Source organism: Mangifera indica, chromosome 17 (assembly GCF_011075055.1).
Source record: "Mangifera indica cultivar Alphonso chromosome 17, CATAS_Mindica_2.1, whole genome shotgun sequence".
Classification (NCBI taxonomy): Eukaryota; Viridiplantae; Streptophyta; class Magnoliopsida; order Sapindales; family Anacardiaceae; genus Mangifera; species Mangifera indica.
The window spans coordinates 12,316,691-12,335,367 of NC_058153.1; the positions used below are offsets into that span (position 1 = coordinate 12,316,691).

The 18,677-nt window shown below is 31.5% G+C and overlaps 1 protein-coding gene and 1 long non-coding RNA gene across 2 annotated transcripts; both read right to left on the reverse strand.

Moving 5' to 3' along the window:
- Positions 1-6,907: 6,907 nt before the first annotated feature.
- On the reverse strand, positions 6,908-10,036 carry LOC123200268 (G-type lectin S-receptor-like serine/threonine-protein kinase At4g03230). The gene is made up of 6 exons (XM_044615409.1): positions 8,953-10,036; positions 8,161-8,453; positions 7,863-8,073; positions 7,544-7,781; positions 7,294-7,444; positions 6,908-7,195 (listed from the first exon to the last, which is right to left on the reverse strand). Exons 1-6 carry the CDS (start codon positions 10,034-10,036, stop codon positions 6,908-6,910), a joined length of 2,265 nt encoding a protein of 754 aa, XP_044471344.1.
- A 3,396-nt stretch (positions 10,037-13,432) lies between these two features.
- Positions 13,433-15,869, reverse strand: LOC123200459. The gene is made up of 4 exons (XR_006498575.1): positions 15,686-15,869; positions 15,097-15,180; positions 14,389-14,491; positions 13,433-14,073 (listed from the first exon to the last, which is right to left on the reverse strand). It is a non-coding gene; the product is annotated as an uncharacterized LOC123200459 (long non-coding RNA).
- Positions 15,870-18,677: the final 2,808 nt, after the last annotated feature.

Here is an 18,677-nt window from a genome sequence, read left to right on the forward strand (position 1 = left end):
TTTGGATTTTCTTAAATAGTTAGTTTCAACTTGAGTAATCATATACACCCCAAATAATATCCTAAAATTCACATCCCAAATGATGTGTCATCCTATTTGACATTGCCGTATCATTCCCCACCTCACCCATTTAGTTTCATGTCACCACCACATAGGATTACACATCAATTGTGATGAGAAATTTTAGGTTACTTTTGGGATGTGTAGTATCACTGGTCATTGTTAGGAACCCAACATTGTTCCAATTCTCAACCATATTAAACCAAGTAATTGACAAACAAAAACAGAGATGATAGTTCGCAATATATGTTGAATGCTAGCTGTGTTTACAAGAATAACAATTATCTTTCCTTGTACACAAATAAGAAAACAATAATACTCACACTTCCAATTATTCGAAAAACTGAAATTGCTCCATGGGAGTTGTGAGAGGCTAGGCACTCTCCCTGCTTCACCGCAGGAGTTGTGAAAGTTGAGAAGATTGCCATGGGAACAAAGGTTAGAGTTGCAAGCAACTTCAAAAAGTTGTTTAGTTTGCTTAATATTAAAGATGTATAACTTGGAGGAAAATAAACTACGAAGGCTTCATCTGGGTATCATAACAAAGCTATCATAAACCCCGATTGATATTTTGGTGTTTGTTATAGGTTTATATAGTCGAACTCTTTTAAATATTGGCCTAACATAGTATTATAAAAGAGTCCTTAGCTGTGCTTGCAAGGACATAAAAGGCGTGAATTGAAGCTTATTTTCTTTTCATGAAGTTTTCCTTCACACTTTATATCCACTAGTATTATTATATGTACAAATATATTATATAAACTTATAAATATAAATTGATGTTATAACATCTAATAAAGTAATTCTGAAATGAGAGAAAAAGTAAATCATTTAATAAAATTTTGGAGATATAATGTTATTTAGCATGAGAGATTTGTTTGTCTTTTCAATAATTTTTCTTAATTTAAATAATGCAGTCAACTTTTTAGCAAGGTTATTTAGTCAGCAAGGGTGTGCTTTTTATTGCATTCCTTAACTGTATGCTTATATGATAAGCATAATTTTTTTAATTTTTTGTGGCAATTTATAAATAAGATAGTTCGATTCAATATGGAGTTAATAAACTCAAAATTTTGAGCAATGAGAAAAATAAAAGATTAGAAAATAGCTATTGAGAATAACAATTCAAAGTTTAAGGTCTAGGGCCTATAAAGGTTTTAAAATTTGAGATTGACAAAGACATATTATAGGAGGAGGTTAAGCCCTGTTGTTCAATTTTATCAAATCGATTAGTTCATAATTCTCTATCTAATTATTCGAATCAATAATATGTTATTGATTAGTATTTACATAATATAACTTTATATATCTAATAAAATCAGTAAAGAAGTATCCTCTTATTTTTTTCAATTATTTTCTAAAATAAAATTGATAATGAAAAATAAAACGGATTAAAAATGTTTATATAATTGATATGGGTGGATTACTTGTATTTGAAGAGATATCACCTGATTATCAATGAAATATGACTTAAATATAGTTTATTAAATAAAGGTAATATATTTACTTTGAAAATAAAATTGTGAAAAAACAATTTTCAAATTCTATTTAGAAGATGAAATATGATATTTTCTTCATAAACTTGCACAGTGTCCCTATAGTTTATTTTATTATTATTATTATTAAGGAAAATATTTTTATTTTTTTAATAGTTGGTGAAAACAGATTATATTGAGTAATGGTTGTTCAATTCAACAATATACTGTAATTGATTTATTTTTAATAAGATTAATATTTTGAACTAAGACTAATATATTTTGAAAAACTCCAAAATAACTGTAGCTAATCAATTTGTATGGTGAACGAACTCCAAATGTATGATTTAATAATTTTTTTGGCAAGATTTGAAAAAATAAAAAAAGAAAAAGCAGAAAGAATAGTAATTGAAAGAAAATCATGCCTAGAAAATGTACCAACTTCCATTTTAAAGCAATAAAGATTACAAAATATGAACTTTCCAAAAGGATGCATACTTAGGTTGAGGAAAGTTAAAAAAAAAAAAACAAACTTGTTAATGATAACGGGTAGAATGTCCATTTTCATGGCAGAGTGGTTGTATACTACAGGTGAATTGAACAGGTATAATTCAGGTAAAATAAAAGAATAAGAATCAAAGAATTGAGGGTCTAAATGAGAAGAAAAGTACTAATGATAACCTCATGTATAATTCAGGCAACTAACTAGATTTGATAATAAATATTCTTAAATATGAGATGAATTTATAGGCAGACCATAGCAGGTATACTGTCAATATTATTGACTCAAATTCTAAAAAATATTTAAGTTTCATGAGGTGAATTTGTAGTAAAGCCTATGAGTGCTTGTATATCAATATTAAAATGTTGTCCCTTAACTTTTCCACATATTTCAATTTATATACTTTCAAAACCATATGAACAAAAATTCATAAATAAGACAGATATAATCAATATTGAGTCAACAAACTTGAAATTTTGAGCAATGAGGACAAGAAAAGATTAGAAATTAACAAGTGATTTAAAATAATAATTCAAAGTTTATACTTTAAAATATAACTCCTATAAAGGTTTGGAAATATAGTCACTGTAAGATCGGAAATTTTTTTCAAATTGATGAGATCATAATTCTTCAACTAATTATTTAAATCAATAATAAGTGACTAATTTGTAATTACAATTTCAGGCTAACTAATTGAATGTCTTTTAGAACACAGTTAGCTAATTACAAACATGCTCATAAAATATAGCACTAATTCAAACTTTGATTCCAATATATATATATATATATATATATATATATATATATATATATATATATATATATATATATATATATAATTTTAAATATCTAACAGCATTAAGGAAACATCTTGTATCAATTTTCAAAACATTTTTTAAAATAAAAATTGATAATAAAAAATAATTGGCTGAAAAAGGTTATATAATTTATATGGGTGGATTATTTGCTTTAGAAAAGATTATACTTGGAAAACAAGATGGTGGAACATTCATTTTCAAATTATATTTAGAGGATGCAATATGGTATTTCTTTTTTAACGAATTTACACATCGGCCAAGAGACTTGTATCCACCTAAGGTATAGTAAAATCCTAAAACCCCACCCTCTAATTTTGAAAAACCCATACACCTATCTATAACTCAAGTTTTGTTAAAAATCTCAGTTAATATTATAGATAAAATTGTTATTTATTAAAAAAATAAAATAGAGATGGGCATCCTTATTATTATTTTCAATAGTTGTTGAAAAAGGATTATATTGTGTAAATTAAAGAAATGGGCATCCTTGTAAGACTCTTCCAAATACACAAATCTTGCTCAATGGTTGTTGAGATGGTAGAGCCTTTTGGGTTTCCATATTTTAACTCACAATGAAATCTGTCTCTAAATTAATTTAGAAGTATTTCATATAATTTTAGAAAGAAATTAGTTTAAATTTTAAATATTTATAAATATCCTGCATATATAGAAACTTTAGAAATCTACATTGACTCAAAAGTGTTTGGAACAAAGACAAAACATGCAAGCAACATGCACAAACTTCCAATAAATAAAAAAGTCCAATTTTTTTTCATGAAAATGATACACTAGTTTAGACTCTAAATTAATTAAAAAAATTAATAAAATATAGCTTTAATTAATATAACCGAGATCCTATGAAATCAAGGGCAGGCCTAAGGCTTCTGAAGGTAGGCCCAAACCCACTCTCACATTAGAAAGTATAGAAGAAATATTAGTTTGACCCACCCTTAATTTGGGAGAAATTGAAGATAAATTACCCATTATTAATTCTAAATATGTTTAGGCCAAAAAAAATTTAAAAACATGTTACTAGGGCCACTCTCAAATGTGTCTAAAATTAGAATTAAGAGATATACTCATCTTAATGCAAAAAAAAAAAAAAAAAAAACTATAAACTTAATGTAAAATTGAATTAGAGTATCACCCAAACATCACATTTGTATGAAAAAACTAAAGTACATGTCAACTGAAATCAATAAAAACTAATTTTAAAAATAGGATTTCTTCCTCCAAATCTTCAACTTGATTTTTGAAATCATACCTAACCATTTCATTTCCAAAAACAAGTTTTCTAGTCTTTTCAAATATTCAAATATTTACGTATACTATTCTAACATGATGTTTTGATTAGTACAAAGCGAGGTGTGCAGATCCTTAATCTATAGAATTAAATTTTGATTTAACGACTGGATTTGGAGTTATAGAACTAAAAATCGGAAAAATGGTGTTAAATTAAATAATTGATATTAAATTATTTAAATCATTAAATATACTATTCTAATATGATGTTTTAATCCATACATAGCACGATGTATGGATCTTTAATCTAAAGGATTAAGTTTTGATTTAACGATTGAATTTGGAGTTATAAAACCTGAAAATCGACAACTTATCTGATAAATTTAATCAATATTTTTGTAAACCTTTATGCATTTTACTTATATTAAAATTGTGATTGAACTCTAAATTTGTGAAATATTTTTATGGATTGTGACTAATATAAACACTTTTGATTATACTAGATTTAAGCCGATCATTAGATCCCATAATGTTTTACTTATCTCTTTTATATTCTTTTATATTATTTCTTTTACTCAAAGATGGATACTTTTTAATTTTTTAAGTTTTCACTAATTGATTGATAAATAATAGTAGAACCATGGAGATACGGTTGGATCCAAACCGAGTCAGCTTGGTCTTGAAAACTAGCTCGACTCAGTTCAATTTGGTATGAATTCGTTTAATTTGAATTTGTATAGAAAGATTTGATTTGTTTTTTAAATCGAGTTAAATACAAGCTAGGAGGTGTTCGGTTTGAGTTCAATTCGAATTTATGGCTTGAATTGGTGATTCAAATTCATGGTTTGCTTAAGTTCAAATTCATAGCTTGAATCGATAATTTTAATTAATGACTTGGTTTGTTATTATTTGGGTAAACGATGTCATTTTGCTAATAAGTCATAAATTCAAATTATTAATTCGAGCAATAAATTTGAATCAAACTCAAACTGAATATTATCTAATCATTTTCTATACAAATCAAACTTGAGCCACCGTTAATATTGGTTCAACGAAATTAAGTGGAACTCAATCCAAACTATTTTTTATTCAAATTAAACTCAAATCAAAAGATATTTGGATTTGATTCGGTTCATACCCACCCTTACATATCTGGTAAATTTTGATTTAACGATTAAATTCGGAGTTATAAAACTTGAAGATCGACAACTTATCTAGTAAATTTAATCAATATTTTTGTAAACTTTTATGTATTTTAATTGCATTAGAATTGTGATTGAACTCCAAATTTATGTGGAATATTTTTATGGATTATAACTAATATAAACACTTTTGATTATACTGAATTTAAGTCGATCGTTAGATCCCATAATTTTTTTTTTTTTGTCTCTCTTTATATTTCTTTTATATTATTTCCTTTATTTAAAGATTGACACTTTTTTATTTTTTAAGTTTTCACTACTTGATTAATAAACAATAGCAAAACCATGGAGATAAGGTTGGATCCAAACCAAGCCAACTCAACTTGGTTTAGTTTGATATGAATTCATTTAATTTGAGTTTGTATAGAAAAATTTAACTCATTTTTTAAATCAAACTAAACTCGAGCTAGAAGGTGTTCAGCTCGAGTTCAACTATAATTTATGGCTTGAATCGATAATTCAAATTCATGGTTTGGTTAAATTCAAATTTATAGCTTGAATTAATGATTTGAATTAATGACTCAGTTTGACTAGAATTTATAGCTCAAATTGAATGGTTTGTTATTATTTGGATAAAACAATGTTATTTTGTCAATGACCCATAAATTAAAACCACCAATTGGAACAATAAATTTGAATCAAACTCAAATTGAATATTATTTAATCATTTTTTATTCAAATTGAACTTGAGTCAAAAGATGTTCGAATTTAATTTGGTTCCCCTCCCCCCCCCCCCCCCCCAAAAAAAAAAATAACAGAAGTCCTGAGTCTACCACTGGGAACATGCTTGGCTGAAAAGACACCAGGGGTTCACAACAATTGAATATTACAATATTCTAGGTTAAAAACAAGAGCACTATAGCACTATATATATATATACATTTCAGGTCTTAAAGAGAGCTCACATTGTAAGAAAAAATATGTTGTTGAACTACTCCGAAGTATGTGGGCTTGCATTCATTAATGTATTTTATATATATTTTTTAATAAAATCATCGAGATATTTCATGAAATTGTTTTCCTTTAATCACATGTATGAGAATCTTTATTATATATGTGACATGTCATCTTAGTAAATTACTCCTAGGAGTATGATATGGAGATGGGTTGTTCCATAAGTGAAGAGAGAAGAATTAATAGCCAAAATGTTGATACATATAAAATTTGATACCTCTACATGTTGATATGGCATTTTGTAATTGAGTCAAGCCTGCCCATCTGCTCTGTTACTTTGATTAAATTAAACCGTGTTTATAACCAGATACTAAGGCCAAACTAATCATTTGTCATCACAATTGCTGCAATATGAAAGAATTAGGACAGTAAAGAGAAAGCATCGGCCATTTATCCTGGTTTATTCAAAATAGGACTACATCAAAGACTCAATATTGCTTCCTGTCCCATATCTGCTAATAAATTATTATAATACTCATATAATACAAAGATTCCTATCCCAAATACAAACCCTACTAAGATTCAGAAATTCCAAAACAACTCTTCGTAGGTTAAACCCAAACAGCTTATTAGCTAAGAGTGTTGCCCCCTGCACCCCTACCCACTTACAGAGGAGTAGAGGTCACTAACCCGGCAGCAAGACCCTGCATACTATCATCTACCTACAGCTTCTGAAATGGTTACGTCATTGAATGTCACTATAGTTTCTCCATCTTCATCAGCTTGTTTCGAGAAAGCCGGCTTCTTCGGACTCATTATATTTAAGGTTTCATTTTTAACCATAGAGGAAACTTCCAATATAGATGGTCTATCATTTGGATCTTCCTGGACACACAATAGAGCTATTTGCAAACACTTTACTAAGTTACACGAGAAATTTGTATCATCTAAAGATGGATCCATAAATTCCATGCCTTTTTCTTCTTTCCAGAGATTATAAGCCTAAAATCAATTGTCAAACACCAATTATCAGTTAATTCAAATGCCAAATTTTGAACTAATTAACTACCGTCCTCACTAATTGTTAAGAAGAAACTTACATGGTCTAGCAGGCTTAAGTTTTCTTCAGGACCGTAGAGAGCAGAAACCTTGTTTCCACTAATTATTTGTAGAAGTAAAACCCCAAAACTGTACACATCCAATTTCGTAGAGTATATGCCTCTTTTAACATATTCAGGAGGAACATACCCACTGCATTGGACAATACAAGCTCTGAGTACATGAGATATATGTGCCATAAGAGGAAATATATAGACTTATCATACCATAAGAGGAAATACATGTACTTACTATGTCCCAACAACTCTTCCAGTGTTTGCTTCAAATTCATCTTTTGCAAATATTCTGGCCATACCAAAATCTGATATTTTCGGCTTCATATCTTCATCTAATAAAACATTATTGGTTTTCAAGTCTCTGTGAATGATAGTAAACCTTGAGTATTCCTGCAGATACAAAAGCCCCTGAATAATCCCCTCAATGATTTGAACACGTTTTCTCCAATCCAAAATATACCTTCTAATGGGATCTGCATCAAATTAAGTTGTCCACAATCAGAGAAAAACATGAGAATGTATGTACAAAAAATACAGCAAAGAATTTACAGTACCAAAAAGGTAATAGTCCAAGCTTTTATTTGGCATGTACTCATAGATCAACATTTGCTCTTGTCTGTCAGTACAAAATCCCAAAAGTCTTACAAGATTTACATGTTGGAGCTTCGCTGTAAGCATAACCTCATTCCTGAACTCCTCGTATCCTTGTGTGGATGTTTTCGAAAGCTTCTTCACTGCAACTTCCTGTCCATTAGGCAGCAAAGCCTGGCCCAAAAAAAATTGTGTTCCCAATCAATCAGGGAGACCAAATTGCAACAGAATAAATGATCTAATTAATAGAAAGGTAATTACCTTGTAAACAGGACCATATCCACCTTCACCCAGCTTATTTTCAAAAGAAAAGCTGCCTGTAGCCGCTTCAATTTCATGAAAACTATAAGTTATCAGATTATGAGCATTTCTGTTAAAATCCCCAGTTGCAGATGGGTCATTTAATTTCTTCTTTGATCCTTCTGATTTGAGCTCTCTTTGCCAGAAGTAATATATCAAGAAACAGCCTAGCAGCAGAATAGCAGCAGCAGTTGTAGACAAAACAGTAGCCAATAGTCGCCAATTTTTTCCTCCCTTCTTATTACTTTCTTGAGCTGAAAAATATTTCCCTATATTAACTAGACTTCTCATGAAAGATCTTAATCCAAATCATTGTAAATCAGTTAAATCTTATACAGGCCAGTGCAAAATTTGGCGTATGTCAGTACACCTGGTCTACTTGCTCTATCAATATTATTGGTGTTCCCTGTCTTGTGAACTATATAACAATATTTTTAGATCCAGACCGGTCAAAGAATCAGTGGGACTGGTGATATTAGTTTGACGATCAAATTAGTTTGACCAGATGGTTGAACCAGGGTTCTATGCAATTCAACCGGCTCAACCCCAGACCAACAATCATTACCTGGACCAGATTTGGCACCTTATGAAGAGCTAAATCATAGTTTTGTCTCATGTGTCAGCCATGGTACTAATGATAATATAAACCAATTTTGTTCTTTATACTTGAGCATGTTGATTTGGTTTTAAGAATACTATATGCATAGAAATAATCAAATAGATCTCATGGTGAATTAAGCTTTGATCTCTTACCTGCAGCTTGAGAAAGTATCCAGTTATCATCATAACCGACCTCCCACACGCTGTAGCCTAGTAACTTCTTCTCCTTGGCATAAGCAACCTTAGTTTTGACAACCTCAACATCATCAAAACCAATCCAAGTTGCTCCAACTGTGCAGTAATTCACAACATAGGTTGCGTTGTACGTAACATTAGCCCCATATGTCTCAGCAAAATTCCTGATGTCCTTATAGTTTATGGCTCCACTTTCTCTAATGGCTGGCCCTGTTGCTGGCGCACCAATACCGTTTTCCATGGGGTTTGCAAGCGTCCACGCATAACCATAGAAAGGCAACCCCAAAACCATCTTATCAGCAGAAAATCCTCTGCTAATCCAAGCCCTTATACCATAATCAGTATTAACATTACTACTTGGATCATACAGAGCAGGCTGAGCAGCAGTAAAATTATACCACTGAGGGGTGTAGTAGTCATAAGCCAAAATATTAGCCCAATCCAAGTACCGTTCCATCGCTTCTAGAGGGAACCTTCCTGAATCTAAACCTGGTTTTAAAAGAAAAGCTGCAGTCAATAAAAGTTGTGCATAGCTAGAGTTTAATGCCTCTAAGTTGATAGCAGCTTGCCACTCTTGAAAGAGAACTCCCATGTTATACATATCAGAGCTAGAGTTTGCATATACCCAACAAAAGTCCAAGCCATGGAAACCATAAAGCCTGGCGGTTCTAATTGAAGAATCAATGAAAGATTTCCTGAAAGATGAATCACTCACCATTGCAGAAAATGTTGAATAGTTGGCATTTGCACCCCCAATTGATAGAAGAGTGAAGACTGATGGGTTTTTCTGTTTCACAGTGTCTGTGAAGTTGGGGAACAGTTTCTCATCAGACTCTGATAAAGAGAGTTCATAAGAGGTTGAATTTACCTGAGCAAATGCACAATGAAGGTGAGTATAGAATGCAGAATTTATGCCCAAACTCGGGAACCCGCTGCCTGAGTACCAGTAACCAGCTTTAACCGAAATTTGTGATTTTGCAGAGTACAATTTCAAAGTGAAGAAAACAAAGAACACCGCAAGGATAACTTTTTTTGCAGCCATTAACGAACTTAGATTCATATTTTGGTGAGCTTATTTAGTGAGAAATTTAGAATCATATTCTGGTAAGTAGATTTTGGAGAAAATGCATAAGCAAGTTCACTCAATGTTTGACCCGGCAAAGCTCGCACCAATTTTCTACAAATTTTATTGTTTAGTACCAATTTGTTATATTATCAAATGTTCAAGTCATAGTCTATTCCCCAGATATGAACAAAAGTCTATTCCCCAGCTCGCACCAACAAGTGTTCAAGACAATTTTATAATCATAAATCAATTGAACACTAAATCAATTGTCACTCGTTGATTCCTTCAATCGCGCTTGCAAGTCATTGTTGAAAGCTTGAACATTAATTTTTTATATTATATGTACCTATACATACCCAATTTCATAATGTTAAGTCAGTGTCGGTTAGTAATCCAATTGTTTATTTTATCTTTAATTTAAAATCTTTCAATCATATAAAATAAAACTAGTTAAATAGAGAGATATTGAATATGTATAAGCATCTCATATCACTTGAGAATACTAAGATGAAATTAGTTAAATAGCGAAATGGTAATTTGTCACAATCACCCCTTACGAGACTCAACAAGTTCCAAGTTATAAAACCTAAAATCAAAACCATAATAGACTATCTCATCTTAGCATCATGAAACTGGATTTGAGGATGAAGATCACAAGAGAGAGAGAACAATTAAAATATCATACATGAATACGAAATTATTTGACAATTTCTACCTTTTTTTTTTTTTTTTAAAGTAATGCGGACAATGGTTGAATCAAACTCACAACAACTCCATCAAGAATTAAGGCTGTTAATTCCTTCTCAGATATATGTTGACCACTAGTAATAAAGACATCTGCTATATCTTTGATTCTACGAAAGAATTAATAAATGCTCAAACTACCTTTCTTCATATTTTATATACAGTTTTTCCAATTTATGACTACTTTAGGCTCAGCCATAAAAAACTCTTGTAAATCACAACAAATTTCACTGGCTGATTCAACATTCTCTCTAAATTCAACGCAATCAACCAGCTCATATTTGTACCAAACAAAATAATTTGGATTTTGTTACTTCATATTATTCACAAAGTAATAAAAGGTATTTTAACTCATGAGCTCCGACTGTGAACAAAACCGGCGCTCTTCAGCATATATAATTCTTCTCATTGAGCTTAGGGCTAACAGCTTGTAGAGTTAAGATAGAAAAGTTGTCTCCATGCAACACCTTGTAAGTGAAGCTCAAACTATATTTGCCACCATTTTCCAATGGATTCGATGAAAAACTGGCCATTGACGCTAATTGGATGCCTCTAATACCAACTTGAGAAACCAAGATAAAACCAATTAGGCAAAAACAAACAGGAATTTAAAACTAAATAATACCTCACCTTTTCATTAAGAACATATATCAAAATTACAATATGTTTTTATACAATCTGTAGGTTTTGCCAGGTTGGCAATCCCAGTCAAATGAAAAATTAACCATGCCATAATACTTGAGAAAGCACAAAACTCATCATTAAACTTTGGATGTATCTCTTTAGCCTGGAAAAATACAGAGAAAGAAACCTTCTGAATCTTATGGAACACCAGCCATGTTGTTGCATCTTGAAAAATTTCGAATTGAGGTTGTAAAACTGAATGAATATTATTGATTAAATAAAGTACAATTAATAATATTATAAGACAGTCTGAATATGAATATGAATTTGAATCCTAGTATGAACAGAAATCTGAAACATATGAGGATTCCTAAGCCTAGTAAATAAGTAAGGCTAACATACACATAAAAATAATAAATTAAATATTTTATTTGACACTCTCCTACAATTGCAGCGGTAACTCACAGAGCTACAGTTGATGACACAGGGAGATAAGGCGTTCACGAGACAATCCTTGGTAAATATATTGGCAAGCTAAGATATGGTAGGAATATGTCAGAGTTGAATAACCTCACGAGCAACCAACTTACGAATGAAATGCAGATCAATGTCAATATACCCAGTGCGAGCATGAAACACGAGATTGGTAGTCATGTACAGAGTGGACTGATTGTCACACAATAAAAGTGGCGATGAATGCAATGGAATACCGAGTTCTTGTAAAAGATAGCAAAACCATTAAACATCAACAATCACATGTGCAAGGTCATGGTACTCAAACTTGGCGCTAGAACAAGACATAACAGCCTGTTTCTTAGTATAACAACAAACAAGGTTGCGTCCAAGAAACTATGGCTATCAAATGCTAGATTAGGAGTGTCATTAAAGAGTGGAGATTGTGATCATGCATCGACAACTATCAAATGCTACAAATCTTAAATGGCAAACACATCAAGAAACTACGGCTTCCACGTACGATAAGTATCATGAACCATGAGGGAAGAAAAATAGCTCTCAATGTTGACCATTGTAGGTAGCAAGAGGGTAAGTAGATGTCGGATTAGCAGAGGTAATTGCCAATGATAAGGAAAGTGGCAGGAACAAAGATGAAGAATCGACAATAAGTTCATAATTCTCTATCTAATTATTTAAATTAATAAAAAGTTAATAATTAATAATTAGTAATTACAATTTTTTGGCTAATTGATTGAAAGTTTTTTAGAGCACGGTTACTAATTACAAACATGCTCATAAAATATATCACTATAATTCAAACTTTGATTAAAAAAATATAACTTTAAATATCTAAAAACATCACTAAGGAAGCATCTTGCATCATTTTTCAAAAAATTTTTTAAAATAAAAATTGATAATAAAATATAAATTGCTTGAAAAAAGGTCACATAATTTATATGGGTTGATTACCTGCTTTAGAGAAGATGATACTTGGAAAATAGCATAGTGGAATATTAATTTTCAAATTCTATTTAGAAGATGCAATATGGTATTTTTTTTATTTTTTAAACAAATTTACACATTGTCTCCATATTTTCTTTTATTATCATTATTAAGGAATATATTTTTATTGTTCTTAATAATTATTGAAAAAAAGATTTTATATATCGAGTAAATTAAAGGGATGGGCATCCTTATAAGATTCTTCCAAACACACAAGTCTTGGTCAATGGTTATTAAGATGGTGGAACCTTTTAGAATTCCAAATTTTAACTTATTATACAATCAGTCTTTCTAGTATTAATGGATGAAACTGATTTTCAAAAAATTCTCCATCTTTTCTTTCAGCTAATTAACTACATATTATTGGTAATTAGGTTATTTTTTGGATAGATATTTCTTTGAAAAAAACTTAAGTCTAGTTAAGCTAGCTTATAATAGATATACTACCAATATTATTAACTAAAATTCTAAAAAATATATAAATCTAAACTAAGGTAGATGCTATGAGGTAATTTCATCAAAATATATTTTAACATGCAAGGGGTATGTGTGTTCATATTCACAAGTATATTACAAAGAAATGGACTAAACAATGATTTTAACATACAAACAAAAGATTGATCGCAAACCTCAAAACTATACAAAATCCTGTTATAAATTATGCATGCTCATCCACCACCATATAGCAAGCTCACTATGCTAAAGTTATGATTACAGCATAATAAAGATATTGTGCAGAACTATGAGGGTTGGTATCTTTTACTTATTTTCCGGATTGAAAACTTCATTTAAATTTTCACCCATTCATTATCCTAATCCAATGATGTAGAGATCAGATGAAAGTGTGCAAGTCATACATTATAGTTAAAATATCACATTCAACCATAATTCTAGAAACGAACAGAAGATAATTTTAGATCAATACAAAGGACCAGGCAGAGTGAAAACTTGAGGCATGTCTATAGTGATTCAGCCATCCATAATATGGGCTAAAAAATAGATTAAAGAATTTTTAGTTATCAAAACGTAATGAACAGAAAAAATTTTGCCATGCTGAAGGAAAGCTCACTAAAAGGAAATGAAAAATGAGAAAAAAAAAAATTGAACAAAAAACAAAACCTATGTGATACTCCACCTTGTACTCATCCATAGAATCTTGAGCAAAAGCAATATCTACGTCCTTCTCCCTAAAACCAAACATCAAAAAGAAATATTGTACATTAATTATTGTCATGAGACAACTTCATCTGAATATAAGAAGCAAAATAAAGCAACAGAATATAATGGAGGAAACCACAAATGATAAAGTGATGTAGCACTCTTCCCCCTTCAGAGAGCCTAGATATACTATTTTAGCGCAAAAGATATTTTATCCAGAAAAGCATGGAAAACTAGATACTACAATTTACTTTAAAAAAAAAAACAATTGCACTGAAAATGAGATAACTAATCCTATTTTGTATACAAGATTAGAAAGAATGATAAATCTAGTCTAATTATACCAGGTCGCTTCTGCATATGAAAGGCCTTGCCACTTGACTAAATACTCCAGCATCACATTATCGAAGCTATCTTTACTGATTCAATCAGCAATTATCCTCTCAACTGAATAATTACAAAAACATTAATGCAAAAGAAAGAAAACTGAACATATTTAAGGATGTACATAAAGAAGTATATAATTTTTAGACTTTGAGAAATATAATTTTTTGAGAATACATGGAGAGGTAAAATATGTTACCATAGTAAAAGAAACAGAGAGCAACGAACTCATTGACACCCAATAACATGTCATTTATTATGAGAATTATTTAGGACAGAGCACATGATAAAAATGTATAGAACAGAACTTTTTTTTCCATGAACTCCATCAAGTAAATTTTGAAACAAGTTTTAAAACTTGCTTATTTAGACTTTTAAGATCCTGCTATGAAGTAATAACATGTCCTCCCTGAAGCAAGTTAAATGACTGATTATAGACTTCCATATAATAGCAAACACCAATAAGACTAGGGAACTAAATACATTATCGTAAAATCTATGCAATTGCTTATTTTTGGATAAATATTGATCTCCATTCATGTTTCACTAAAAAAGATACAAATCACAAGTGAAAGGGAATGAATCATTAAAATGCTTATTGCAAGATCATGCATGCATAAGAAATAAGAACTCCAAAAATGAATTGGTGTATATGAGACAGGCATTACCTCTTCTCGTGAAGCAGCCTTCCAGTACCTTATATCCACTGTTACTTTTTTTTTATAATTCAAAACCTTTTTAAAACCACAAAGCTGCAAACTCACACAGATAAAATGTAAAGGTCGTGTGAACAATAAAGGAAAAAAGAAAAATAACATAAAAAGTTGCATTAATGTCAACTCCCACATAATTATACAGAAATATGACACAACTTGGTAACAACATACATGAACAACATATCTAAGATTGAGAATTCGAAGCATACATTTTGAAGCAGAAGAAATAACAAATGCGACTGGCCTTTCCATTTTATTAGGAATTCCACCTCATTCCAATGAGGCTCAGAATCAAATAAGTGACTTAATAGCACTGATTTTAGAACTATGGGAAAGACGCTTACTACTTTAGTTGAACAGAAATGCGGAATTCACAACATTGAAAATAAATTCAATGTTTGAGTCCACTTTCCATACGGAAGAAATAACAATGCGGCCAAATTTTTTGAGGGCACAACTATGAGAAAGAAGAACAAATCAGGAAGAAGAACTACTGACCGGCAAGAATGACGCCTGATATGTTGGAGACAGAGCTACTTACCGCCTGAGATGATGACTGAAACTAGAACGACGGTAACAGAGCTATGATCCTTTTCTGGCAAGAAACAAAAACAGTGACGTCGGAGAGTTCAAGATGAAAAGATCGACAGTAGGCTATGGCTACGCGGTGCTGTGCAGAAGAAGAGACAGTGATATTTGCTTTTTGACTTAGGGTTGCCTCTGTACTTTTTGCCTTTTCGATTTAATTACTGAATGAGCTGTATAGCATTTCTAGAAGGGAGAAGGACTATTTCCCACCCATCTTTTGATGCTTTCTCAAAATGCCACACACGGCAGATGAAAATCCAGTTTTTTCACCCATAAACTGTTAAAATGAATGATATATGTTTGCATAAGGGTAAAATATCTATTTTACCCTTGTTAGATGAAATGACAAAAATACCCCTCAATTTAATTTCTCAAAATTGATGTGAGGGTTTTACCATTCACCCCCCTTAGGTTTTAGAAACTAACATTTTCACCTTACCTAAAGTTTTTAAACTTTAAAAACTAACATTTTCACCCCCAAACCTAGGGTTTCCATATTTTTTAAAATACAACCGCCCCCCATAACTTTCAAAACTAGCATTTCACCCCCATTCTTCAACTCATCTCCCGACGTCTTCTTCGGCGTCGTCACCGGCCTCCTCATTCTCCTGGTGCGACCGTGGTGGTGCGACGAAGAGATCTTCATCTCCTCGTCGCACGGTGCGACGAAGAGACGGAGATCTCTTCGTCGCTCGTCATCCAGATCTGGGAGATCGGTTTCAAACTTCGCTCGTCCTCCAGATATGGGAGATCGCTCGATGAAGGTCTCTCTTCTTCTCTCTTCGTGGCTCATCGCATCTGGAAGACGTGACGACAAAGGACGACGAAGCATCGTCCTTCGTCTGTTCTTCCAGATCTGGACGACGCTTCGTCGTCTAGATCTGGGCAACGAAGGGTCGTCCTTCGTCGTCCTTTGTAGTCAGAGATGGGAGATCGGTCGAATGCGTCGGCCGTCGATGGTGGTCGGAGAAGGAGCAAACCCCAGGGGTGAAATCTAAACTTTTCAAACTTTGAGGATGGGTTAGTTATTAGTTTTTAAAACCTGGAGGGGGGAAACGGTAAAATTTAAAAGTTTTAAGGTTTTAAATAGAAAATAACGATTTTGCCCTTGTCTCTAACTGAAAAATTGGACGGCAGTTTGGTCACGAATGGAAAAATTGGATTTTCATCTGTCGTGGATGGCAATGTGAGAACGCATCAAAAGTTGGGTGGGAAATAGTCCTTCTCCCTTTCTAGAATTTTGAAGTTGACTCCCAAAAACTTTTAAAGGAGCCATTATTGCACTTCTAAGATTTCTAGAATTTTATTGGCCTATTTTGTCTTCGTTGGACCCATTTATTGTAAATTTTGTCGCTTTCAAATACTTGAGCCCGTAGGAATAGATCCAAACTAGAAACTTAAGGGCCCTGGGTGTCGGCTGTAAAGGTTAATCGCGTTACGAATCAAGTGTTCTATTTTTATATTTATAGACAATTTTAAGATTTTTATGTATCTGTCACAAATTCAATTTCATTTTTTAATAAAGCTTTTTTCAAAATATTTTAATAATATCATACTATCAGCTCTAGCTAGAGTTTTCTGATTAAGATAATTGTATATACCGTATAATAATTTAAATGGGATTATTAATACAATAAGGAATCTTATCAAAATTCATATGCTTAATCCTTTTTATAATAATTTGATAAGATCAATTTTAATGATAATCTTAAATTTTAAAGAAATTGAGTCTTAGGATCTTTCCTAGAACAATTTAAACGGAAAAATTCCTTCTAAGATGATAGAAATATATACTAATTCGGTTTTTTTCAGTGTGACATATAATAATTCTCTAGTAAAACACTTGAAATGATTAAACAATTTATAACATTTGAAGAGAGTAATTATGAAGGAAATCCTTTTCTTTATAGATTACCATTGAACAAAAGTCACAACATGTTGGAACCACCATCATTGGCACTAAAAGTTTTATTAGATGATAAAGAAGATGATAGTATTTTGTTTACATTGAGCTTAGTTTGGTATTGTAGCCAAACTTGAGCTTAAACCAATTCAAACGGAGCTAGTCAAGCTCAACTCTTTCAAGCTAAGTTGAAATCGAATTGGGTCAAACTTGAACTCAACTTCAAATCCATCCTAGTGGAAACTTGATAATTTATTTAGTTATATACTAACTGTTTATACTCATGTAAATGAAATCTATCTAACGGTTATATGGTTACAAAGTATGCTATAGATGACATTTTCTTAGAGAAATCTTATGTATTTAATTTTGGTCTTCTAATTTTAGAGATTATATCTGGTCACAGGAGCAATAACAATATTTTTTATAACAATCAACCCCTCAACCTCGTTGGATATGTAAGTTCATACTGTTAACTAGTTCACATTTATCATCTATGCATCTCAATAAATAGACTTAATGGTTTCGAGTGACACTGGCATGGCAATTGTGGAACAAAGATGCAGCCATTGAACTAACGAATCCAACACTAAGTGTTTCATATTGTCAAGACCAAGTTTTGAAATGCATTAACTTGGCTTTGCTTTGTGTTGAACACAACCCAATGGACAGACCTACCATGCCGGTTGTTATTTCTATGTTAACGAGCGAAGGTGTGAAATTGTCAATGCCAAAACAGCCTGCGTTTTCCATTGAAAGGATGAATGCTGTAGACAATCCGAGTGGAATGAACTACTGTGCAATAAATAATTTAGCTATGTCTGAGATGAATCCACGATGAAGGATAAGTCAGGTTATAATTTTGTGCAATGAGAAAAAAGAAAAGATTAGAAAATAGCAATCCAAAGTAATAATTAAAAATTTAAGGTCTAACTCCTATAAAAATTTAGAATTTTAGTCACTTTGATATTACCGGATTACAGTCAAAAATCAAGCTAACCATGTTGTTCAATTTTATCAAATTGATAAGCTCATAAATCTC

Bases quoted from the DNA above. Each gene is read 5' to 3' on its own strand.
- LOC123200268 (XM_044615409.1), bottom strand. From the start codon at position 10,036: ATGGCTGCAAAAAAAGTTATCCTTGCGGTGTTCTTTGTTTTCTTCACT. The intron at 7,782-7,862 runs GTACTGTAAATT...AATTTGATGCAG, and splicing joins CTTGGACTATTACCTTTTTG to ATCCCATTAGAAGGTATATT. The intron at 7,196-7,293 runs GTAAGTTTCTTC...AATTGATTTTAG, and splicing joins ACTTAAGCCTGCTAGACCAT to GCTTATAATCTCTGGAAAGA.